Raw genomic sequence first — 27,356 nt, forward strand, 5'->3', positions numbered from 1 at the left:
ACGTCACTACTCTCCAAGGAAGATTAGGTAGAACGTCAACAGGATTAATTAATATTCATGAGCTAGTCCAATCTCTAGACCTAGAGGTATAACTGGGGACCTCGCATTACTCATCTTGAAGCTTTTGCGAAAGACTCTGATCCAAGTTCGGTCCTCGAATCTATGCATTCTCTTCTCTTAATTATTTATTTTCAAATTTGTCATTTGAACTATTATAGCCTTCGCCATAGTAGCTGTCAGACTAGCGCCACCTAGCGGTTAATCTCCGTTATTCAAAATCGCGCATGCGCTGTGCGCCCTCAAACAGTGTGTGCGTAATGGCTGCTTGAGTGAAATTTAGATGCTCCGTCTCTTATGCTTTTAATTTGACCATAACAAGCGGATAACGTCGAGACATCGGTGCTAAAAATGGTTTATACTCATCCAGAGACGCAACCAAAGACGAAATCTAACATCTTGAAGTGATTAACCAACGTGTAAGTCTATTTTATCATAACTATCGAAGCGTTTGTAAGGGAAGAACGGACACAGTTCTGTAATGTTAATGTTAGTTACATTTTAAAATAATTTAACTCTACGTATTTAACACATTTACCTCAAAACATTATTTGTTTGTGTTGTTAGACCTCTGAAGCGGTTAAATATGAACTTTACCTAGTTATTAAGATACCATTTAGTCTGCACAAACTCCGAAAGTCTGTTATTAATGTTCTGGTTCACATTTAAACCCGTGTTCTGTCGTCTCAACGATGTAATATTTGTGTCTGTATAAGGTTTATCTTTTTAATATTTCACATGTGTCCCGTGTTAAACTGTGACTGTTGATGTGTCGGGGTTACTAGAGTTCAAACACGTTTAACACGACAGGTATGACAACAACTAGTCCACGTGAGTTTAAATACAACACTATATTTTCGTCATCGCACAATTATTTGACTATATTGTTGACTTAAGAGTATAGTTATGTAAGTGTAGTGTTTTTCCCCCCACCTGGTGGTAAAAAGAGAAGTACATTAGGTATTCACATGGTTTCTTAAAGATAGGATAGGTTATTACTGTGGTTTTGAAGATGCATTATGATTTTGTTTGGTGATAATGTCATATTCAAAGCATTTGGGTTATTTATGTTTCATATGTTTGCAAATAACAGATGAGCTGTTGATTTTCTTCAGTTCTGTTTGCTCCGAGATCTTGGATGTAGTGGCCCCATATAAAGTTAGGAAACCTAAACTTAATCCAGCTCCATGGCTTAACAACATGTTCTCTGAGGCAGGAATGCAGGAAATGGAGAAAGGATAAACTACAGGTTTCACTTCAATTCATGAGGTGGTGTTTTTCAGACAACCAGGCTGCTGTGAGAACTGCAAGGCAGAATTATTTATTGAGTGTTATTGAGTCATATAATGTAATTATATGTGACATATAGTGGCCCTGCAGCCCTTTTTTCAACAATTAATAGATTTCTCAATCAGACTGTATGTTTTACCTTGACCCCCTCATTGCAGGTTTATGAAATGTTTCGGATATTTTTTGTGGAAAAAGTAGAAATGATTAGAACTAGTCTGCCTACATCTTCAGTTGAGTCTGTGATGTCACCAGTTTGTGTAAGGAGTTTTGATCTCTTTGAGCAAGTGTCTCTGGCGCAAGTTATGGACATCATCATGCATTTGAATCCTACACCTGGTGGTTGCGATGTGGTTCATTTACGTCTTAAGGAGATGGTTGATGTTGTTGGGCTGAGTATTACTTCTATTGTTAACAATATTCTCTTAATGGAGTTGTTCCAACTGGCTTTAAGCAGGCGGTTATTTTAAAAGAAATTATCGGCCCATCTCAAAGCTACCATGTCTATCAAAGATTTTAGAGAAGGTGGTTTATTCCCAGTTAATGTCATTTTTAAAGTAGGTATTTGATCTGGTTTTATGGCAGGTCACAGCACTGAGTCTGTACTTTTAAGAGTTTTTCACCTACAGTCAGATATGCAGGTAACGGGGCAGCTCTGATTTTATTGGACTTAAGTGCAGCTTTTGACACAATAGACCATGTGATTCTTAGAAAGCTTTTATCCCATTTAAAGGTACAGGTTGTAGGACATGCCACTAGAGGGCGCACTACCAAAACAATACCAATCGCGTGGTTTGATGACGCTAAGAAGGAGCGAAGAATTATGGGAATTATGGTCATTTGTCCACGACACTGTTGTCATGTGGTTTCTACATTAGTAAAGGTGGTAACTAACGTCATGGACAGGCGACTGCACTGCCCCGTGTCACTGTTTAGAATGGGAATTTTCTCAAGATTTACAAGTAGTTGAAAACATTAAAGATATTGTTAGTATTCAGCTGGACAAAATATATAACACTAGCCTAGTGGTTTTTTGATATTTTACTGCAAATATCTTACAAATTGTACCTTTAATTGGAATTCGTGGGATGGTTTTAGAGTGGATAAAATACGTCGACGCAAAATATGTGAATCGATTCGTCGACCTGTTTTTATCTCTCTAAAAAACGTTTGCAAAACATTTACCTTATGTGCGCTGAATATACGCGATGGCCGGATCAACATTCTGTCCAACGTTATATAACCAATCCAGGGGTTTTTCTGCATTGATCTTTTTTTTTGGCGGCTGTCAAAGCCTTATTTGATCGGTGAGTGATGTAGAATAGAATGACTGCTGCGCATGACAGGGCGCGTAAGAGAGAGAGCCCCGGCTGCGTGCACACTCAGTCTTCAAACAACACGAGCACTAATTGCTCTCTCTCTCTCCCTTGTGCATATTAAACAAAATCATTAAACACGATAGAAAAAGGGCGAAACACCAAAGTTTCACGCTCGCTCGCGCACTCACAGTCTTCAAACTACACGTGCGCTGTCTTTCTCTCTCTCTCCCTCGTGCATTTTAACCAAAATCATTAGAAACGATAGAAAAAGGGCGGAATGCCAAAGTTTCACGTGGAGCATTCGGAGATGTTTTTTCTCCATGACAGGCTGCTGGCTCCCACTGTTAATTTTTTTTTTTTTTGGAAAAGCACTCTCTGTATTAGCTTAAAGCCCTCAACTTTACATTGGTTACTGTATTCTTTCAATTGCTCTAAACAAGTATTTTGGGTGACCTTTTTTATTGAATGCTAGACATCAAGTTGTTGTTATTTTCATCTGAAAGAATAACTTTTTTCAGTAAGCTAGGCCCTATGTGTTCAGTAAGCTTGTTTCAGTAAGCTATGTGTTTTCAAGGCTTCAAGGTTTTATTGAATGCTATCTCTATACAAGTGCAAAGTAATGCATTCTTAGTCAGTCTTTTATTTTGTAATTTTAAGAGCAATACACATATATTGCAATGTTAAGGAATTCATGTTTTTTTCATTCAGATATGTAAATCAACATGTATAAATTGTTAGTAGTAAATTAATGGGGAGATAATCGAAATCGAATCAGTCTGAAAAAATTAATCGTTAGATTAATCGATGCATCGAAAAAATAATCGCTAGATTAATAGTTTAAAAAATAATCATTTATCCCAGCCTTAATGGTAACTTTGTTTCAACGGCAGTGCCCCTCTTACTTGTGGCGTCCCCCATGGTTCTGTTATTGGCCGCATTTTATTTTCCTTGTATATGTTGCAACTAGGCTCAGTTTTTGCAAAATACGGGATGTCTTACCATTTGTATGCGGATAATACACAGATCTATTTGCCTACGAGAGTGGGAGAGAACAATGGTTCTAATTTGCTATTTGCATGTCTAGATGAGGTTAAGAGCTGGATGAAATCTGCTTCAGTTTAACCAGAGTAAAACTGAGATAGTGTTTTGGCCCTGCCAGAGGATGGTTAGATATGATCACATATGTGGGTTCATGGTCCGATTATTGTCATGACCAAATAAGGAGCTTAGATGTGGTGTTTGATCCAGAGCTGAAATTTGACTAGCAGATTAATGATCTAGTAAAGATTTGTTTTTCCAGATTAGGTCTATTGCTTGACTAAAGCCTATTCTGTTAAGGAAAGACCCATAGAAGGTTATTAATGCATATATTTTGTCTCGTCTGGACTATTGCAATGTGTTGTATGTGTTTTTTTTTTTTTCTTTGTTGTTTAATAGGATGTGTGTTGTTTTAATGAGGTATTTCTTGATTGTGCAGCACTTTGGTCTGCAGGTGTAGTTGTAAAGTGCTCTATAAATAAAGCGAATTAATGAAATGAATGAGATTTTTTTTTTTTATATAGATGTGTAATCAACACTCAACTAAAACCTGGGTTGTATATAAAAATGGACACTCAAAGCAGTTTGTGTATAATTTTTTTTCTTATGTATAATATGCAATATTATTATTATGCTTATTTATTTAGTCAAATTTCAGGTTGAAATATAAACTTACCTCATCTGGGTGTCTTGATTTAGTTCCTCAAAGACTAAAAAACTGTCGTTTTAATAGGATAGCACTGTTGTTCTCTATTTTAAAATCGTGTTTGTCTCAGTTTAGGTTGAGGCCTGTTCAGTGCCCTGCTGGTCATGGCGATGAAGGCCCGTGTGGAGGCGGTTCTAAACGTGGGTCTGCGGATCCCCAGCATCATGCTGCTAGAGGTGCTGTACCGCTGGGACGTCAGCTCCTTCTTCCAGAAAATCCAGAGGAGCAGTCTCAGCAATAACCCTCTCTTCCAGTACAAATATATTGCCCTGTACTTGCATTATGTCGGTAGGTCCAAACACTAGCAACCACTTCCTGCCTATACAACAAGCACTGAATGACAATGAACCGGAAATGCTTATCGAACAAACTCCTTTAAAGTCTTTTCAATTAATGCAGTATTTCATATTAAAATAGTCAACACAGTAAAATCCTTTTTTTTTTTTTTTTTTACCAGGTTAGTGCCATCTGGTGGGAGTAAAATAAGAAAAACATCTGCAATAAAATGGGTTAGCCCATGGATTTATATATATATATATTAGGGGTGTAACGATACACGTATTCGTATTGAACCGTTCGGTACGACGCTTTTGGTTCGGTACGCGGTACGCATTATGTATACCGAACGGTTCGTTGGAGTATTTAATTATATTTGAAAAAAAAAAAAAAAAAGAGAGAGAGAAATATAATGATATGCGTTCAACAAGGTAGCCCAATAACCCAAACAACGTAACAGGCAACGCCCCTGACACTCCCGAAGAAGAAAAAAACACCATCTTATATGTTTATGTTAGGCTACTCAGCAGGCGCTCGCTCACTCAGTACACGCTGAAGGCTCGTTGCAAAATAGCCAATGCGTTTAACAGACTAGAAATGAGAAGATCCTCCAATAACCAACAGGTCTGGTGTTTGGGTGCACTTTGGATTCCCTTTAAGCTATAATGGTGATGGCAAGAGAGTGGTGGATAAAAAAACAACGGTATGTCGCATCTGCAACATGACAGGGTACACCAGCGGGAATACAAAAAAAAAAAAAAAAACACCAGCGGGAATATCTGGGATATATGCGTCAGTACTATCTGGGAAACGACGAAAAAAAGGAGAAACATGCACGCAGCAAACTATCCCTGCAGCATTTAGACACTATAGCTTACAGGGAATCCAACCCAAACACCAGACCTGTTGGTTATTTTAGGATCTTATATTTCTGGTCTGTTAAATGCATTCGACATTTTGCAACGAGCCTTCAGCGCGTGCTGAGTGAGCGAGCGCCTTAGGGGCCGTTCACATATCGTGCCTAAAAACGCATGGAAAACGCTAAGCGCGTCTTTCTCCTCCTTTCCAAAGCGCTCGGGCAGAAGCGCTCATGAGGCATCTGTCTTTGCTAAGCAACAATGACGTGCTCTCTCCATGAGACGCGGAAATTTCAGCGAAGGATAAATGGATTTGCAGCTCTAAAAATCGCTTGCAGTAGCTCTGCTACTAAATTTATTTCAAAATTGCAATCCATATACAACTATGATCAGCTGATCCTTCATCTTGGCTGAGCTCTCAACTTTGTTACGGGAAAGGATGAAGCTGATTGGTTGGTTCTTGTCACATGACCCGCGGTGCGCTTGCGGCATTCTGAAAAGTTGAGATGTTTTTACATTTTGCTGTATCTAAAACGTATCGAACCGAACCGAACCGTGACATCAGTGTATCGTATCGAACCGAACCGTGAATTTTGTGAACCGTTACACCCCTAATATATATATATATATATATATATATATATATATATATATATATATATATAAAACGGCCTATAAATTGTCTAATTGTTTTTAGACAAATACCTATTATTGGAGGGTTTAAAATGTTGATTTGAAGCATCAGTTTTTGAATTATTATTACTACAGTCAAACCTGAACACAGAAAGCATTTTGTTACACAAAACATTAAAATTCTATAAAAACGTAACCAAAATGAACAGGAATGTTTCATCAGAGCTTATTCCATCTTGTTCTTATATCAGTTTTCTGACTCTTTTTGGCTATATGTTTATACCAATTCATTTGAGTGTGTGTATAATTGTGTATGTGTGTTTGTGAGTGAGTGTGTGTGTGAGTGGATTTGTCTGTTTTGCACTCCTGATGTTTTAAATTGTAACTGCTTCCTTGCTGTCCTTTTTTTACTGTATTGTAGTTAAATTATAGCTTATATTTTACATCGGCCTATTTGCTGTATTACAGTCATAACAGTTTTAGAGTTTTATCGTTGATGTGTACTCATTTCTGCGTTGTGGCAGATTTGTAAATTATAAACAAAAAATTTCAAGGGATTTTGAGAATTTTTGTTTGTCGACTTCCTGATTATTTTCTATGGTCTGTCATTTTTGACCGGAGACCACAAGTGACACTTATTTATTTCTTTATTTGTACCACCACTTAGACCTCAAATCATGCCAATAATTTTTTTGTGTGTACGCTCACATTCCAAATGCCATAAGTCACCAAGTTTCATACCCTTCCCATAAAGATGTGATATATATATCACATCTTTATGAAGGCCTCACAGTTGTCATGAAGGGCAAAATTAGCAATGTAGACCAAAATCATTTCTTGTACCAGGCTGTACACATGTTTTTTTCTGCTGTAAAGTTGGGCATTTTAACATGGGGAGTCTATGGGACTCCCTTCTGCAGCCAGCCTCAAGCGGCCGGTCGATGAATTGCAGTTTTAGTCACTTCCTTATTGGCTTCACGAGAGAGAGCGGGAGGTTGCTGCTCGGTCTGAAACCAGCCAGATTGCGCTGTTCATAATGGAAATGATCTAATTGTGTCTGTTCTTTTATGTTCACATTGTCAGTAGATCAGCCGCAGAGCTTTTCACTTTCATCTGCATCTGATCGTTCGGTGTCTTATATTATGCAGGTGCCTGCTACCTTTGCATTGCAAATACTATTTTAACTGATCCATTTATCCAGCACCCTATCTTTTGAGTGTACAAACCTGAAATGAAATCTAGTGACAGGGATGCAAGTTCTTAAATTATTTTCAAATTAAACATGTATATCAAAACAAATTTTCTTAGTTGAAAAAAAATAATAAATACATTTAGTGAGTTTACACCAAAGGCTACCTTTTGTATTGGTTCATTATTCTTAAATAAAGGGGTCATCGGATGCAAAGTTCACTTTACATGTTGTTTGAACATAAATGTCTATTGGAAGTGTGTGCACACATCCACCCTATAATGCTAAAAATCCACCCAATGTTTTTTTTTTTTTTTTCCTTTCATATCTCAAATCAGGCTGTTCTGAGATTCCTGGCAGAATGGTGTCGTTCTGCACAGGCCGCTCCCACGATATATAATTGACAAGGCCGTCTTACCTTAGACCTTAACCTTAGAGTTAGCTGTGAGTTGTCTGCTATTGTGTCAACTCCATTGCCCGGTAAGACAAGAATGTCTCTGATTTAAGCAATTGAGGTGTTTTTTTGTTTGATGTAACAATGAACATAGCCGCTGTCATTTACTCCTAACATCTGAGCCTCTGAAGATGCAGAGGATTAACGTTACTTTCATTTTTGAAGGGAATGCACCGAATGCGTCTGCCTAAATGCGTCTATGTCCGCGGGAGTCATTTGTGAAGAGTTTTTGGTCACACTTTAGTTTAGGGTCCAATTCTCACTATTAACTAACCATTAACTATGACTTTTGCCTCAATTAACCCCTTATTTGCTGCTTATTAATAGTTTATAAGGTAGTTGTTAAGTTTAGGGTATTGGGTAGGATTATGGATGTCATGCATTATATGTACTTTATAAGCACTAATAAACAGCCAATATATTATTAATAGACATGCTAATAAGCAACTAGTTATTAGTGTGAATTGGACCCTATACTAAAGTGTTACCGTTTTATTAAATCATCTTTCCTAATAATGTGCTAGTTAGCAAGTTTTATAGCTAAATGCGGCTAAAGTTTACAGTATGCTCGTCACCCCATGGAAGAGAGGAAATGGCTTGCTATGAACAGAGCTGAATTTGACAAGGTAAAAAGGTTTTTTACTTTTTTTTTTTTTTTAACCAAAGTAGGTTATCAACTTTACATTAAGACCCTGAAGGAATCATATTAACATCCCATGGCCCCTTTAAAGGTTGTTGAAACTGACGGTGATTTGCAGCATCAATACAACCATACATTTGTTTGAGAACCAGTGACATGATGCCACACTTCCGTCACAGGATACATTTAAATACAAAAAGTGACTGTGACCTCCAGCTAAACACTCTGTGAGAACAGGGCTGCAGTTCTACAGGCAGTATACTGTATATGGCATAGTTGGACATCTCTCTACCACACCTTTCTTTCCTCCCTTTCTCTCTCTTTGCGTGACCTGTTCTGGACAATTGATCCAACCGACCGTGTCCCAGTTCTGATGATTTGTGCCACATAGTCGACACGCAAGATGCAGACACTGAATGATGTCAGAAACTAAACCACTTAACACAGTTCAGATCAGAGACATTCATTCATGCTTTGGCAGATATTGGCATGCATTGTATCTTTTAAACATATTTTGACGTCTACAATGTGTTGAGTGTTTAACAAAGGATACAATCATTCATTTAGGCAATTGTTGTGAAATGGACCGTTTTAAATGCAATTTAATCATAGAAGTAGATTTTTTAGGATTAGAATTTAGGTTAGCCTAATGTATATTTATCTTTAATTGAAGGAAAATAAGTCTAGCTTTTGGATATTTGTATACATTTGAAGTGAACTATTACATGAGCATAATCATTGTTCAGTAGACAGTATGAAGAGAACAGCTTCTCTGTGCTTCCAGAACACACACACACACACACACACACACACACACACACACACACACACACACCTATAGACCAATGTCTAATTCCATCAATAATGATTTAAACATCAGCAAATGCTTTCTAGATGTTCACTTGCAAGCTAGATGCTCACATAGCAGTCCAGGGCAGTGTATTAGATTTCCTCCTCTTTGAACATGCTGGATTCTCCCTGCATGTTCAGTGCAGCAGGCATAAATAACCACAACAAGAGCAATTGTTTGTCAGCCAGAGACAAAAAAGGTTTGCTTATGACAGAATCTTTCCCAGACCTGCTCGTCCAGCTAAAGATATTTGCAGCAGAGAGCTGTCCTAGTGGAAATGTGCAGGCCAGTCCAGGAGATAAATTGTCATGTGTTTGATGCAACTTCCTGTCTGCATGAACTGTTTTTAGTGTGGGTTATAGATGCTGCTGACACAGTTAAACAGGCACGGTGGATCACACTTCACTGCTGCAATAAACTTCTCACCAATAATGTCATTGGCCCATTTTTTTGACCTAAAGTTTAGGCCTAAGTCCTGGTTTGTAGTTATAGGCTTTATGTTGTCTAAACACAATGCTGTGTAATCCCATTGGAATTAAATAAAATCAGTACCTTTTCGTTTGCTGTAACACAATCTTTCAGCATTTTTAATGAGCACTGTCAGTTAAAACCAGAGTTTTGTTTTGCTTTTATAATCACCAGCGTTAGCAAGTTAATTTGGTTAAATATGTCTTAACACAGAGCTATGGTTGTTTATCAGAATCACATTTCAAAATAAAGCTTACCTTAAATTAAAAATAAACAAAATGCTTTTAAACATATTTGAATTATTACTTAGTTTTTACAGTAATACTATTCACGCTTGCTTGTAGTTATTTGTATCTCACTGTGCAAATAGTCATTACAAGTAGTGATGAAATAATCTGCTAATTTTCAACAAAAAGTATGCATCAAATTCACCTTTAACAATAAAAGTAATGTAATAAGTGATGGAAATTGTCTTTTTTTTTCTGTATGAATATTTAGTTTTCTTCATAGTGTCAGTCAATTTGACCCTTAATGGAAAGGTTTTACCCAGGAAGGAGATGATGTATATTCACATGCGTTCAAGGTGTAGGGAAAATGTTATTTCTAAAATGTTATTGGTTAGACCATATGACATTTTAGAGACATTAAATTAAACTTTTTCTTGAAAAATAATATAAAAGTTTCGCAAAACCCCATGACATCAACATAAATACAAAGGGTATATTTTTTACTTGGCATATGCTGTTTAACTGCATTCAAAAAAAAAAAAAAAAAAAAACATTTTCCTTTATTGTGTGTGCTGTTGTTTGTCATTGACACTTACATATAATAAAACAAGTTTTATGTGAAACCAAGTTTGCAAAAGCACCTGGTTTGTTAGTTTATTTGATGGAATGTCAGTAATTGAGACTCCCTTTTCTTCAGGCTACATCCTCAGTCTGGTGTTGTTGACTTTACCCCGGCAGCATCTGGTGCAGCTCTACCTCTATGTGCTCACAGCTCTTCTGCTCTTCGCTGGACACCAGCTCTCCAGGTCTGTGCTCACAGCACCCCTTGCTTGACTGTATAAAACACAGTGACACATTGGGTTTTAAGTGCTGACACTTTGACAGTTCACAAATAAAAGAGTGCTTGACACATTTTGTCATTAATGCAACTGTCTAGTAGTTATAATGACTTTCAAACAAACAGTGCTCAATGACTGGTGTTCCTGCAGGGATTATGTACGTGGAGAGCTGGACTCTGGTTATGAGGGACCACTTTACCTGGAGCCTCTGTCCATGAACCGCTTTACCACAGCACTCATTGGTACGTCCTGCATCATCAGCTCCAACACAACACCAGATTTAGTTCTCTTTACTGCTGAATTTGTTCCTGACGCATTATGAGGGATGAGTTACTCGCAACTAGATGTGCCGGTATTCGGTAATGTGATACATCACGATAATAAACATGCATGGTATTGCTATCGCGGGCACTTTAAAATACAGAGAATAATTATTACAAACGATTCTGAATTTTAAATGCACAACACTGCTGTATGCTGCTTCAAAAATGCCTGTAATTTTGTTATTAAATCTGTTATACTTTGACTAACATTTTTTTTTTTTGCAACTAATTCTCAATATTGTGAGAATACAGGCATATAAGCATTAGGAATGAATGGCAAGATGAAAGTTTGATACCGGCATATGCCTGCTCACAACTGGTGTTGTGTTACTGAAATTTGGTTTTTACCCATGCTGGAAAAGAGACCTGACTGCTGAACTATAACACAGAATCTGAAAGACTCAGTGTGCTCAATTCGATAATGAATAGACTTGTGAAATACTTCCAGTTTTACTAATGAGGCATTTAGGAATGGAATGGCATGCAACCAGCCCTTTCCATGACAAACAGACTAGAATCAGAGCTACAGACTGCAGTGTTTCCCCTGCCATTATATTAAGAGAGCGGCACCCCCAGCCCCCCTTGGTCAAGTTAATTTTATCCAATTATATTTTATCTATAGCGCCATATCACAACAGTCATTTGTTTACCACTCATACTGAAGTGTGTGTGACGCTTACGGTGACTTTAGCATCTGCCGTCTCCCTTAAGCCCCATTCACACTGCACATTGTTCCTGGAAAATTGCCGGATTGCCTTCTGTTTGAATGCAAACACATCCCGGGATTGATTCCAGATTGATCCCGGGTTGGGTACCAAGTAACATTACTGGTGAGCTTAGTCCCGGAAAGAGCTCTGTGTGAACAATAACCAGAACCAATGGTGCGATGGGTGTGTCCTAGTGATGACGCACGTTATCATGTGACTCTTTTACCAGGTGTTTTGAAGCCAGATCAACATTTGTGACAAAAAAATGTGCAAACTGTAATGAAGCAGAGAACAGGTAGTTCCTCACTATCTGTGTTGAAACTGAGATCGTTTGCCAGTTTAAGTGAAAGTTAAGGTGACTAGCGTTACATGTCACATCATGATGCCACGTGTCATTATGGGACCTTTACGGGTTGTGTGTGAACGCACGCGCAGATTCTGGGAAATCACTGGCAGTGTGAATGAACCACAATCTAACGATCCGGGAACAGTTGCTGAGACACATTACCCATGTATTATCAGGAATCTCAATGTAAAAGGGGCTTAAATGAGGATATAAATACATGAACAACATCTCCAGAACTGCTCTGAGTCTCACTTCATGAGCATTTGACCATTTCTTTCGAGTAAAACTATCCGCATATCTCATACACACACAAATGTAAAGATATTCATGGCAACCCGTCAAAATAAAAGTTTGGTTTAATTTGAGGGCGTTGCGGAAGAAATAAATTACTATTGTTCAGCAGAATGTACGTAATAGGCTGCTAATACTAAAATTGTTAAAACCTTATTTTTAAGCAATAAGCATACAATATTTTTTCAAAGTTTTAATTGTAATATTAAATGTCCTTTTATTTTCCAAAAAATGACATTTCATTTTCATTACTTAAAATATAGATTAAATGAATGTTTTATGCCTTTAAAAAAACAAATTAAATACACAATATAGAACGTCTAAGCAGAAAATCATAAGGCTGTTGTAATAATAAATTAAACTTTTTTTATATGCTTTCAAATAATTAAACATGCAAACACAGATTAGGAAAAAGGTAGAAAAAAATTAAATCCCTTCATAGGGACATTAACATATAGTTTTTGTTAAACTTTTATTGATGTAAATTTGTTTAAGTTTCATTATTTTAATTAGATATGCTTTTTGATCAATAAAATGTAATTTAACCATTAAAAAGAAAACAAACAGAAAAGAAAAAAACTGACCCCCCCCCCCCCCCAGTTAATCTGGCATATTAAATATAATAGTTTTTTTTTTTTTTCCTAAAATGCTGTTAAAATGGATCTAAAATATTTTTAACTGGTAGAAATTACTCTTTGTAAGTGCGATATCTATAAATATTTTTGCAATTCTTATAAAAGATTGGGAGTCTAATTCATGTTTAATCAAATATTTACCTCACTTAAAGACCTTTATATCCAGATATTTAATCCTGAAAATCTCTTCTTATTTACAAGATACACAATGAAATACATGAATACATTAAGCACAGTTCACGAAGACAGCAGCACCGCAGGGCAGTTTCCTCATTTTACTTGAAATTAAACTATTTGAATAGAAAACATTCATAGGCAAAATCTGTGTTCTTAGCTGACCAGCCAAATGAAGATGTAAGATAACAACCATTACCCTTTTGATTAGGCATGACAAGTGACCTGTCATACTAACTCCCCTTTGGCAACAGCACCACACAATTTGTGCAATGAAACCAAGTTGAAAAGAAAACGCATTCAGTTATTCATTTGAAATTAAACTTTTTTTTATTTTATTTTTTTCATTATTTGATCCTTTAGATCTAAATGCAAAAGTTTCATTCCTTCAGTGAAGAGAGAGTAAACTGGTAGACTTGAGTAGTTACCTCTTTTTTTGTTTCATTTGAGTCAAATTGTTTTGTGTGCCGTCAACATGGCAAAGCAGAGCACATTGTGGGCATTCCCACTGGAAATATTTAAAGCAGAATTTTAAAGGAAACGTTGACGTGTGTTAGTGTGATGTGTTTCTGTTCCGTTTGTTTGTTCAGAGTTAGTGTTTGTTCAGTAAGACTATCCTCCCCCTTAGGTCAGGTCGTGGTGTGTACGCTGTGTTCCTGCGTCATGCAGACCAAACAGATCTGGCTGTTTTCTGCACACCTGCTCCCCCTAGTGGCTAGACTGTGCCTCGTGCCCCTGGAGACCATCGTCTTCATCAACCGCTTCGCTATGATCTTCACCGGTCTGGAGGTGCTCTACTTCATCGCCTCCAACCTGCTGGTGCCATACAATCTGGCCAAAACTGCCTACAGAGAGCTGGTGCAGGTATGAGTGTCATAGGTCTAGAGAGTGGGGTAAGATGTGCCACCCCCTCAATCAAGGGATGAATTTATATATATTTTTAGCATTTTTTTACTTTAGTGTGATAGTAGCTAGACAGGAGTAGAACTGGGAGGGAGAGTAGGGGAAGGGATTGGGAAAGGTCCAAGAGCCAGGACTCGAACCCAGGACACCCAAAGTGCAATGGCGCTGTATGTCAGCGTGCTGCCCACAAAGCTGTCATCGCCAACATCATGTGCACTTTTCAAATTTGAAATTACTTTACTACATGGCAGATTAAATGAATAATTTTTTGCTATTTATTTTGGATAAATATGTTTTAACATTTTTTGTTTATTTTAGACAAAACCCGTTGAAGAGTTTGGGGTTGGTTTTTAATTAATTGGGGTTGGTTTTACCATTTATTTTTAAATAGTCTCTTTTAAATTAAAAATTAAATTAAATTAGTTTTCCTCATCAAAGCTCTATTTATTTAATCAGAATTACAGTAAGAACAGTAAACTTGCAAAATATTATAAACTTTTGTTTTAATGTTTTTTAAAAATAAATTTATTGCTTTTATTTTAAGGCTGAACTTCAGTTTTATTTGATCCTTCAGAAATCAGTAATGTATACAGGTCTGGTGCCAAATAATCATTTATTTTTTATTTAAAAAAAATTCTCTCTCTCTGTATCCTTCAATGAATAGAAAGATCAAAATGACACCTTTCTTATAGAAATCTTTTATAACAAAAATTATTTTACTGTCATGTATGCATTTTTTTTTGCCATATTACTTTAAATTAGTTTCTAATTACACTGTAATTGCCTTCATTGAGCTTGATCATTTTTTTTTTTTTAAACTTGCATTATTAGGCTAACATTAGTGTTTTTCTAATATAGAAATTGATGATGAGAATTATGAAGTTTCAATGTTATCAAAAGTGGTTTGTGAATAATGTGGAGTAAAGAGACGTTTTTGCCCATCCTTCCAGCCAGTCTTTGAACCCTAGGTAAGTTTCCTGTGTTGTTCTGTAGGTGGTGGAGGTGTACGGTTTGCTGGCTCTGGGCATGTCTCTGTGGAATCAGCTGGTTCTGCCTGTTCTCTTCATGTGCTTCTGGCTGGTGCTGTTTGCACTGCAGATCTACACCTACTTCAGCACACGGGACCGGCCGCCCTCCAGAGAGAGGCTGCTCTTCCTGTTCCTCACCAGGTCTGACTCCTGCAACATATTATCCACTGATTTTATTCAGCACAAAGGATAGCATCTAGATTAGTCACGCTAACAATTTATTGACAATCAAAAACTTATTGATTATCGATTCAGTTCGTGCAGTGTGTTCATGCACAAAGCTTGCAGCAGACACACATACACACAAAAAAAAAAAGATAACTTAGGGCTGTGACAGTGATGGGCTGGATCTCTACTGCAAATAATTCACATTGTGCAAAATAGGCTTTTGATGTGATCCAAATGTAAAAGTGCATTACAAAGAATCTAGAAAAATTAAAATAAAATGTTGACACCATTTTGTAAATGGACAGAAAAGTGAATAACTTCCGCACAAGCAAGTCGGAACTGAATGTGAACTGATAGCGCGTGTGAAATACTCCTCCTACGGAGTTACATGATGGAAAAAAATGGGTATAAAAAGTAATATGAATATTTCTTAGTCCCTACCACTTACTGATTTGTTGCCGCGGTCTTAAATTTAAGGTACAACATAGCCGTGATTTAATTAACATGAGGGAACGGATTAAGTCATGGGAACAAATTCTTAATTTGTGTTAAATTCGTGGAAATTCAAATGACAAAGCAACACGCAAAACAGAACACAAAGCTTAATATAAATGTATGGGTAAATGTACCTCTCTCATCCAGCTTGAACCCAAATCCAGTTTCCTTGGAGGCAATGTAATATTTCCCTTCTAACCATTTATTTCTCTTGTGAACGAAGCGTAGTGCTTCACAATGTTCACGTAAAAAGCTGTTTCATGTGAGCTAGTCATGCTTACTGGCACAGGCCTATTTACTTGAGCTACATTTGGGATAGTTTTACTTTAAACGGTGATAATGTTAATTGCAAACATTGATTATGTTTTAAAATTAAATGCAACAACGAACATCATCATACCATTTAAAAATGGTGCATTCAGCGGTCTGAATCCCAAAGGTGACTATCATTATCGTGTCGATTCATTTTATAATCCTGCTTGGTAGCCTTTTAGTTTTTGCACATCCTGTAATGCTGGTGATTATATGCCCCTGAGGTAAAGCATTTTGAATTATTAGGTTAACGATTAATTGATCATGGGAATAATTGTACATTGACATAGCTAGGCTAGATATAAACCAGTAAGGATTTGGAACAGTGGAAAATAGGGAAGTAGAAATCGAAATCACTGTTTAACAATATGTAACATACAGTATGTAAAGGTTTTGTTGGTTGTGTATGTTTTCTGCAGTATCGCTGAGTGCTGTAGTACTCCTTACTCTCTGCTGGGGCTGGTCTTCACTGTGTCTTTCGTGGCGCTGGGCGTCCTCACGCTCTGCAAGTTCTATCTACAGGGGTATAGAGCTTTCATGAATGACAACGCCGTGCACAGGTGAGGAACGTCCAGCCAATTATGCTTACTGTGCTCCATTTCAAAACAACTTTTTGCAGGGACTTGAATGTAGATAAGAGTGTATACAGTAGTTTGTTTCTCGTCTGGTTTTCAGGGGAATGACTGAGGGCATCACTCTGCTGATCTTGGCTGTTCAGACTGGGCTCATTGAGCTGCAGGTCATTCACAGAGCATTCCTCCTCAGCATCATCCTCTTTGTCGTGGTGGCTTCCATCCTGCAGTCCATGCTGGAGATCGCTGACCCTATAGTTCTGGCACTAGGGGCCTCCAGAGACAAGTAAGAGCCTCAAAACATCTTGAATACCTCACGCCTGATCAGAATACAGTTCTCCTGCAACTTTCAGACAAGACACGTGTGCATTATTTACAACAGGCTTTAAAAAAAAAAATTTTTAGTCTGGCAGATTTTTTACATTTTCTGAATGGTTTGAAATTTAGGTTTTTTTTTATTTCTTCTTATTTTTTTCTTCTTATTTTTTTTTTATAATAAATACATTTCAAAATTGAACTAGCTTCCATAAAAGTCTTCACGGAGTAAATGTTAAGACATATGCACTATGGGCATTTACTTTAAAATTTTTATAATTGAATTATACACGTTTTGATTGGTCTTGTAATCAGGAAATAAAATCGTTAAAATCCTCTGGGCCGATATTCATGTTTTTCTGTCCGTGGACATGTATGTTGAGTCTTTCTTCTGTCTTTGGTTTTTGCAGGAGTCTGTGGAAGCACTTCCGAGCAGTAAGTCTTTGTCTTTTCCTGCTGGTCTTCCCTGCTTACATGGCTTACATGATCTGCCAGTTCTTCCGTATGGACTTCTGGCTGCTCATAATCATCTCCTCCAGCATCCTCACATCACTGCAGGTACACAGACCTCACAGAGTAATACACATCAACAGTTTCTATCGCTGCGCATAGACACTCCTTGCAGTGTCAAGTTTTGTTAAAAGATGAAGTGTTATATCAGTTGATTTTTATGGTGACTAGGGATGCACAGTATGTTGGCCCCCATATCGGTATCGGCTGAATTTTTTTTTTCTTTTCTTCTGTTGCCACATTGTGCATTGGCAGCCTTTTGTGCAGTTGTGTAATGTGCAATTGTATTGTGTTTATGCACACATATCTTGTTTATCTAATATAGAATGCTTTTGGTTAAGCTAATAGAGTGTAAATAGAGCAATTTATCAGTAGTCATCTTTAGCTCAGCGCACTATTAACTATGATTGGGATTGTCATATATAACATATTGAGAATACTATTATGATAAAACGTTGTGAATTTATAATATATTTGTCGTGTTGCAGCGTGGTGTTACAGGAAGAGCCACGGTTGCAGACATTCTAGCATATAACATGTTTATTTGTGTATTTTTGTGTATATATAAGTTATCGTTTCAGTTTACCGGTCTTTCTGCTCTTCAGCTACAGCGCACACAGCTCAAACAACAGTGGTGTTAAGATACTTCTCTCAAAATCATTGATATATTAATAATAACCACCGCTTTTATTTTTCAAATTTTCATTAATAATATTATTTATCTAAAGTAATTTCATTATTGTTCGATTTATTGGGCAACATACTGGATATCGACTTTCATATGTAAAGAATAATCGGGTATCGGCCAAACTTTACATATCGGTGCATCCCTAATGGTGACACACAATTTTCTGCTGTTTATATGTTTGTGTTTTAGTAATGGGACATTTATGATAGGTTGTCTATCTTGAAGGCAAAAGAAAAATATACGGTTTCAGATATTTTTTTTTTTGTCTTGAATATTTTGCATAGATAATGAGATATAATGTATATATTTATAAATGCATGTACATTTAAATGTCTAATATATGATATGATGGATTACACTCTCGTAGGTTCTTGGTACACTTCTGATCTATATCCTCTTCATGGTGGAAGAGATTCGTAAGGCTCCTGTTGAGAACATGGATGAAGTCATCTACTGTGTCAATGGAACCTACCGGCTCCTGGAGTTCCTGGTGGCCGTCTGCGTGGTGGCCTACGGTGTCTCAGAGACCCTGTTTGGAGAATGGACTGTAATGGGCTCCACCATCATCCTGGTTCACTCTTATTATAACGTGTGGCTAAGGGCCCAGCTGGGCTGGCAGAGCTTCCTGTTGCGCAGAGATGCAGTTCACAAGATCCAAAACATGCCCACTGCTTCTGCATTACAGCTCCAGCAACATAATGACATCTGTTCTATATGCTTTCAGGTAAGGAGTGTTTAAGATGTCTTCACTGCTTTTATTCACAACATAAGTGCATTGAATCATTTAAAAAGTCTTTTTTTGAATTTAGTACAAAATGTTTTATGTACTTTCACTGAAGTTCGTAACTGAAGTGTTGATCAGTTTTTCATTTGTTAAATATTATATGTGCCCTGTTTTAATCTATACCAAGTTAGAGGGTTTAATGTGTCACTAAGAGAGAATTTGTTTACTATGCACTCTTCACAATTGTTCCGAAAGGGGTTTTTGGTTCCCCAATGAAGCTTTCAGTTATTTAAAAAAATAACCATTTTTTTCTTAGTATGAAGAATATTGTAATAATCTGAAGACCCATTTGTGCTCAAACTTTTCCTGGATATTAAAGTTTGTTCATGGAACGATTATTGACAATAAATAAACTTTATTGAAGGTTCTTTACTGGAATGAATATTATACCCACATGAATCTGAATCCTAATTGAATCAAATCAAGAGATTGTGAATTGTGACCAAATCTTTACTGAAATCAAGCTTCAGTAGTTTTGCACATGTTTGGTGATACCACTACATACAGTGGGATCTTTACCAGCTGTTGCCTGTGCTCACCATCATTTGAATCTCAATTTGCTCCCGCTAGCCGTTAAACCATTTCCTCATTTGCCGACATGTTCATAATTTCACTTCTTATCTTGGCTGTCTAGTTTTAAACTTTGTTTCTCACTTCCATCCTTCAATTCCAGGATATGAAGTCTGCTGTCATCACGCCATGCGGCCACTTTTTCCACGCTGGCTGCTTGAAGAAGTGGCTGTACGTGCAAGAAACGTGTCCTCTGTGCCACGGCCAGCTCAAAAGCCAATTACAGCCAACGAGCTCTTCAGGAGCTGCCAATCAGAACCCAGCAGAGGTGGGACAGGAGGAGGGTGAGCCACAGGTTGAGCTGGACCCTGAGGAAGACACCCAAGCAAAAAACACTCCTCCCATGCAAACCCCAGCCGAGCGAGAGCTTGGAACGGACTTGCCATCGGGGAGCTCGAAAATCCAGCCCAAAGAATGTGATCCAGCGGCAGAGAGCAGCACCAGCCCAGAAGCTGATCTGAATGATGATGGTTCCTGCAGCACGTCAGATGTCCATTCCTCTTCATGAGCAAATGATAACCCTCAACTCTTATCAGCCTGTTAAGTGTCACCACAAACACTTCATATTGCTGAGGTTGAGGACTGCATTAGGAGATGATAGGGATGGTTTACCATAAAATAGAAGTTCTGTCATCATTTACTCACTCTATTTTTGTGGAACACAAAAGAAGATATTTAGAAAGTTGTTCCAGCTGCTCTTTTCCATATAATTAAATGGAGTAAAAGGCTGTTTAAATGGCAGCTTATCCCATCACAGAATTAAAAATACTGGCTACTAATTATGACAATATGGACTGCCTCACAATTCTAATAGGAAAAAAGTCAAAATTGCAAAATATTAACTCAATATTTTTTCACCATGGAATAAAAAGTTTGTTTAATATTTCATTTACAAGTAATTTTTTTTTTCCTCTGTGAATTCTAAGTTTACATCTGATAATAGTTTTTTTTTGTTCCTGTAATTTTTTCCTTTTTATCACAATTATGTATTTAAATCTCAGAGTTTAATTTTGAGTATATATTTCGCAATTACAAGTTAACATTCTGCAGTAATGACTTTTTTTCTCTAATTTTTAAGTTTACATCTTGCAGTTTTTTTCATTCACAGATAATAAAGGTAATTGTAACTTTTTATCTCGCAATTTGGAGTTTATATTTTGCAATTGCAAGTTAACTTTCCACGGTTATTACTTTTTTTTAATTTTAAAGTTTACATTTCACATTTCTTTTTTTCGCCACGGAATAAAAAATTTACTTACAACCTTTTTCTTAACAGTTGTGTATATATTTACAAATATTTTGTCCCAGAATTGCAAGTTTATTTCACAGTCAAAGAAGTCAGCCAGCAAAGAATTCAGAATGATGAGAAAGTTGCAAGTGTGATTTATATATATATATATATATACAGTGAAAATGTCTCCATACAATTCAAAAGATCCTAAAGCTTTTTTTTTTTTTTATAGTCTGCTGACCTTCTTTTGTGTTCCACAACAGAAAATTGTACGAATTTGAAATAGCTTGAGTAAAGGATGACTTCTGGAATGAACTGTCCCTTCATGCTGCACACGAGTCTCTCAGCTCACTGATGCATTTCATACGATCTGTTCACATTATTGCTGGTCAAAAGACATTTCCCAAAACTGCCATACAGAGACGAATCATAGTAACTACAAATAATGTTTGTGTTAACATTGAGTAACTAGTGTAGCTAGTGTAACAACTCAAGCTTTTTCTCAGATCGAGTGCTTGTGTAGGTACAGCGTTTCACCTTCGTGGGGCATAGTAGCTTTTTAGTAAGCATCCATTTGACTGAAAATGTACATCATCTCTGTGGAGGTAATGGATGATTCTTGATTCTTATGCTATATTCTTTTGTAGAAGTGTGTGTGTGTGTGTGTGTATAAATGTGTTTTGAAAGCGCATCCCAAATGAGCCACTGTAAAATCCAGACCCTGGCGAAGTCAAACTGAGGAATGTTATTTAAAGTGCCATTGAGCCAGTCGATCTGTTTTATCACAGCGCGCCTCTTGTTATTTACCCCAGTTTTAAAGGGATATCCAAGGCTGGGCGGCTTTTTTCATCTTTATATTTGTCACTCTTTACCATGTGTCAGAATTAATGTTAAACCATCACTGCAGAAAAGCTTAAGCTGTCAGTTTGGCAGTTGGCTTGATTCCTGGAAGCGAGCATTTCCGAAGCGTATTGCAGACTACATAAACTAAACCTGTTTTCTGGTTTTAAAGAACGTTAGTGGGAAGACAATACATTTCTTTTTGATTCATTTACATTTGATGTTCTATTATGGCCATCTTGCATTTTCCCTCTTTGTAAAACTGGCCAGTTTCTGATGTTTAGTGTTAAATCTCAAAATCAAGCCACGGGGTTTTTTTTTTTTTTTTGAATTCTTGAAAGGTTAGAGTTTCTCCTTAATATTGGCTGTTGACTAATCAGTTTATATCATCAACAGCACTTCATTTAGTCTTTGCAGAATTATTTTGCCATTATTTTCTGTCAGGAGAACGTTCCTGTGTGTGCCGGAGATGTCATGCCATACTATGTTTGCACTAATGTCATTTATAGCGAATGATATTTTGTCTTGTTGAGAGCAGATGAAGTATAGCTCATTATAAATGTGTACATATACGGGCAAATATATTCCTCTGTATATTCTTTATGGTGTTTTTGATATGCCACACAGTGTTAAAGCAGCAGTGAACATTATGAAGTGTCTTGAGGAACGTGTGAACACTCTCAGAAGTGGGATTGATCCTGAAGACACAGATTTGTTTTGTTTTTGCTGTTTTTTAAAGAAAGATGCATTTCAGAATGGCAAATTTGTGTGCATGAATACTTCTGATGTACGAGCAAACACAAATGACGTTCGAAGCATTCTGTATCAAGTAGTTTTTGCACTATTTTCTTCAAGGAAAATAAATGGAAATGTAGATAGAACAAATGTTGTTTTAATTGTGATTTTTGTCGTTTTGTTGGGTGATTTAACAGAGTTAAAGAAATTAAGAAATTACATTTTGGGAAACTTAAGTTTTCTGACTTTGTAGTTTTCAGTCTGACATGCTAAATGCACAAAAAAGTGTAGAAGCAAAACAAGAAGATTTTGACTACATATGTGTGCGTGCGCGCTGTGTATTTATGTATTTATAAGCATACACATGCATGTATATATTTGAGAAAAATGTTTATATATTAAATCTATAATATATAAACCTATATATACATGTAAATACATATACTGCGTGTGTGTGTGTGTGTGTGTATATATATGTATATTTGTGCAAAGACATACACACTCTATACACAGTACACAAATATATTGTTAACAAAAAAAAAATATTTTGGATGCTATTACTATAACTTTCTATCAATTTAACACATCATTGCAGAAAAAAAGAAAGAAAACATTGAAAAAAATTTACTGACCTTGAGTTTGATCACGCGATGGCGCTGCTGCATCACGTTCAAAAGGGTACACGTGCGTTTGGTGACGCGTCTCAAACTGGGAACGAAGTTACATATTTGATTAATGCTCTTTAACAAATCAGCGAAATTATATAATAAGGCTACACTAAAATAATTTTGGTAATAAATTCGATAAAGAGTACCGGCATTATTAAACCACCTTCATATGCTCTGGGAAAAGATAATAGGCTATAAATAGATATGCTATGTTTAAAAACAATACACAGAAAACGGGCAGGGTGATACGTCATGGACATGGAATTTTAATTCTATAAATAATTCATAGTTTAAAAAACACTGAATGATTACCATTTGCGTAAAGACCACTATGCGTTTTTGTTGTTTAAAATATTATTGGGTATTTATTTCATCTCATGTATTATTTGGAATCAGAAAAAAACTCTACTAATGAAAAGCTCTTATTATTCTCATTATTTTTTCTAATTATATATATATATATATATATATATATATATATATATATATATATAATTAATTAATTATTAAAATCACGCGAGAAAGTATATGTATATATGTAGCTTATATAATAATAATAATAGTAAGGCTATTAATAATATAGTAAATGGTTATATTTTAATAATTATGTCAGTATATAGCCTACTAATATCAAGAATAAATACATCTATTTTCCAGAAGAGTTTTTAAACATTGTAGCCTGTGTAAGTTTCATGAGTGTGCAGCGTGGGAGAGTGAGGGGACAAACTCTAAATATAGTGGCCCCAGGGGCCAGTGCACACGGCTGCATATCTGTCAGTCACAGCTATACAGCTTGGAAAAATAAAATGGTTCGAGTGAGAGATGCTTTGCGCCGTGTGTGTGTTTGTTTAAGCCGGAGAGGAGCGCGTTTGTCTCAGAACGCATTCTACATAATTGCCCTGCAGTTTTTTTTTCACCAAATAACATACTACTTACGGTGATCTATCGCAGCAAATATTCCTGTTTTCGTGGTCTCCACATCCTTATTTCAAACAATCAGATGTTACAGTGCTGTCAATGCACTGAAGTTTTGGGAATTTAGTTTTTGTTCTTTCTTTACATGCTGCAGCCTGTTTTTTTATTTTTTATTTTTTTTTTATGTAGCCCAGGCTACTTCATTGCTAAAGGACGAAACAGCCCAAAATGTATAGAAATCTTTGTTTTTGAGAAACAGTAGTATGTGCAAAATACATAAAATATTGAATAATATTGGGATTAATCTTATCGATATATTTAGTTTTGATTTATATTGTGTTATCGACCATTTCATATCAGCTCTGTCTCCATGCGATGGAGTATATCTTCCACATATTTTATTTTTATTTTTAGATAGCCTATGTATTCTTTAGTTTCTGAATACAAAGCTATATAGAAATCCGCCTGTTTTCTCTTTACTCATTTCTGAATAACAATAATAATAAATGACCAGACTTAAAAAAAATCGAATTCATAATTCAGCTCTACTTCATTTTAATTATTTGAATGAGATAAAGACGCTGTGGAAACTCAGGAACTGAATTTTATTCAATATAGGCTGTATATATAGATATCTTCAAATTCGTCCGTCGGATTTCAAACATAGCTTTATAATTCCATGGAAGGTTTGTCATATTTTAAAGCTTAAAAGACACTTGATGCAGCGTTTGGTTCCTCAGATCGTCACACAGAAGGAACCCTCTGGAGAACCCTTTGAAGGCGCCTCAGATCAACTATAATGAACTCCCTGAACTTCACTATATTTAAAGTGCCTTTGAATTCTAATGAACCGCTAGCCGTCTTAATTCCCTGCAAAAGCCCAACGCATGGTTCCCGTTCCTAATATTCTCTTTAGCCTCTTCCATCAACTAGCATTTCAATATATATATATATACATATATATATACACTGGCGGCGCCAGGGGGGGTCCTGGGGGGTCTCAAGACCCTGCCAAAAAACGCCTTGACCCCCCATTTGACCCCCCACCCTCTTCCTGATTATATATTTATATATATATATATATATATATCCGGGATAAATATAAACAAAATTATCTCCAAACTAAGCAGAATAATAATAAATAATAATTAGTTCGACATTTATTCGTACACTGAACGAGAACCGTTTCTGTTGGACGCGTCTGAATCGAGAACCGAGGAGCTGATGATACTGCGCATGTGTGATTCAGTGTGAAGCAGACTGACTCATAGCTCGTCTGATCCGAACTGATTCTTTTGATGATTGATTCTGAACTGATTCTGTGCTAGTGTTATAAGCGCGGGTAAACCAAAGGCTTGAATGAAGGGCGGTCATCGCGAATGACATTACATCGAGCGCAAAAGATCCGGTGAACCGTTTTTTTTCCCCAACTGGTTTTATTTGATCGAATTGTCCAAAAGAACCGGTTCACTTGAGCACCTGCTCCTTTGCCCCTTAATTTTTTTTTGTAATAACATTCCCTTTTGTGAATGCCTGCCCACGCCCAATCATAATATTAGTACAATTTCTTAATAATAATTTAGCTGTAAATAAAATGACCAACATGAAGATCTCATGACCTCATCAGACAGGGACGATTCCTCACGAGCATTTTTTAATTGCTAAAGGATATTTTCAACACCGTGGCAGCTGGTAAGTGGTGTTTCATTCTCAGCGAAGTGATTTTGATTTACTTTTTATTATTTTACAAGAACGATTTGATGTGAGAACATGCAGATATGTTTGTATATATTGCTGTGTGTAGCCTGTAGTGTAGAAGAACACTAGCGTGCTTTTTGAGGGAGAAAAGTTTCAAAGGCATCGAGGGGTCTGATCTTTTTTATGTTATTTGACTAAATTATTATTATATTACAGTACTTATTTATTTTTTAACACATAGAGTGCCTTAAAAATAATTATCACAACACTGGTAAGGCTTATTCAGATGTTCTCATTCTCTGAATTATCATTATAAAAATAAAAACAATTCAGAAATGAATTAAAATATAATTATATTTTAAATGTGACGCAAATTTATTTTTTTTCTACAATAGCAACAGTGTTTACCACAGCAAGACCACTTTAACCTGTAAACTCAATAATATCTCTCTGGAAATAAATGTAAAAATATCAATGTCAATAAAAACTGCATAATATACCTGACATCAAAGTGCAGTGTGAAGGATATGAATAACAAATGTAACCTGTCATTTGTTTACATTGCAAAGGTGTTCGATTTTAGACAACAACAACTACAACAGTAATAATAATATTAATCACTATATTCCAGTGTATCAGTTTTTTAATGTTTTGTATCAATATTTAAGGTGGACATATTAATTAAGTGCAAGAGTAGTAGTGATGGTTAAAATAATAGATTAATGCTGAAATAGTAAATAGAGCCTTGTTCCTAGATGGACAGAGAGTGGAAAGTAATAGATCAAATGAGGAGATGGAGAAAGAGGAAGAAAAAGAGGGAAATGTAGAGGCACAAGTGACAGAAAGAGATCAGGTAACAGCAAGCCAGGAGACAGAGGCTGGTGAGAAAGAGGAAAATGTAGAGGCACATGTGTTTTCCATAGTTTTTATTATAACTGCTGTTCTTAATTATTCTGTAGAACAGAGAAGAAAAAGCCATCAGGTTGGGACACTTTAAGACATTTCAGTTTCTAATCCCAGAGGTATTATTATTTTAAACTTAAAAGTGTCTTCTCTATTGTTTCTTTTTCAAAACTGCATCAAAGCATTTGCAAAATATATTGCTGTATTGATATTTTGAGCAGCGCCATTTAAAGCCTTATTCCATGTGCCCCTTTTATACTTTGAGCACCTGCCCCTCCAAAGGTCTCTGCACGGCCCTGTTCAGAGGGAGTGTCAGCCACGTTAAAAAAGTTAACCGCTTAAGTCATTTGTGGATTAATGCGTATTGGTGACGCGAACCATTTAAAGTGCCAACCCTTTAAAGTTTGAGCATATTGTTTGCAAACTGCAATTGATTAATTAATTAAATTATCAACAAAGTAGTTGATATGCTGTGTTGTTTTTGTTGTTAAGTAGCAGTAATATGCAGTTATTAGCCGTGTCCACTGTATTTTTTGTTGGTTTTCATGAGACCCCCCTTGAAATGACCAGGACCCCCCATTGCCCCCCCAATCAAAATTGTCTGGAGCCGCCACTGTATATATATATATATATATATATATATATATATATATATATATATATATATATATATATATATATATATATTTGTGTGACAAGCTAGCG

The 27,356-nt window shown here is 36.3% G+C and overlaps 1 protein-coding gene across 3 annotated transcripts; it reads left to right on the forward strand.

Moving 5' to 3' along the window:
- Window positions 1–304: 304 nt before the first annotated feature.
- On the forward strand, window positions 305–22,617 carry LOC113038177 (RING finger protein 145-like). 3 transcript variants are annotated; one of them, XM_026195420.1, is made up of 11 exons: window positions 305–476; window positions 4,478–4,695; window positions 10,699–10,807; window positions 10,991–11,082; window positions 13,945–14,180; window positions 15,213–15,388; window positions 16,642–16,782; window positions 16,898–17,080; window positions 17,520–17,667; window positions 18,675–19,031; window positions 19,765–22,617. In XM_026195420.1, the coding sequence occupies exons 2-11, from the start codon at window positions 4,512–4,514 to the stop codon at window positions 20,167–20,169; spliced, it is 2,031 nt and encodes a 676-aa protein (XP_026051205.1). In that variant the 5' UTR covers window positions 305–476; window positions 4,478–4,511; the 3' UTR covers window positions 20,170–22,617. The 3 variants fall into 3 exon arrangements, with proteins under 3 accessions (XP_026051205.1, XP_026051207.1, XP_026051208.1); XM_026195422.1 differs by having other exon boundaries at window positions 4,483–4,695; XM_026195423.1 differs by lacking the exon at window positions 305–476 and having other exon boundaries at window positions 4,522–4,695; window positions 10,699–10,787; window positions 11,009–11,082.
- Window positions 22,618–27,356: the final 4,739 nt, after the last annotated feature.

This window comes from Carassius auratus, chromosome 21 (genome assembly GCF_003368295.1).
Source record: "Carassius auratus strain Wakin chromosome 21, ASM336829v1, whole genome shotgun sequence".
Classification (NCBI taxonomy): Eukaryota; Metazoa; Chordata; class Actinopteri; order Cypriniformes; family Cyprinidae; genus Carassius; species Carassius auratus.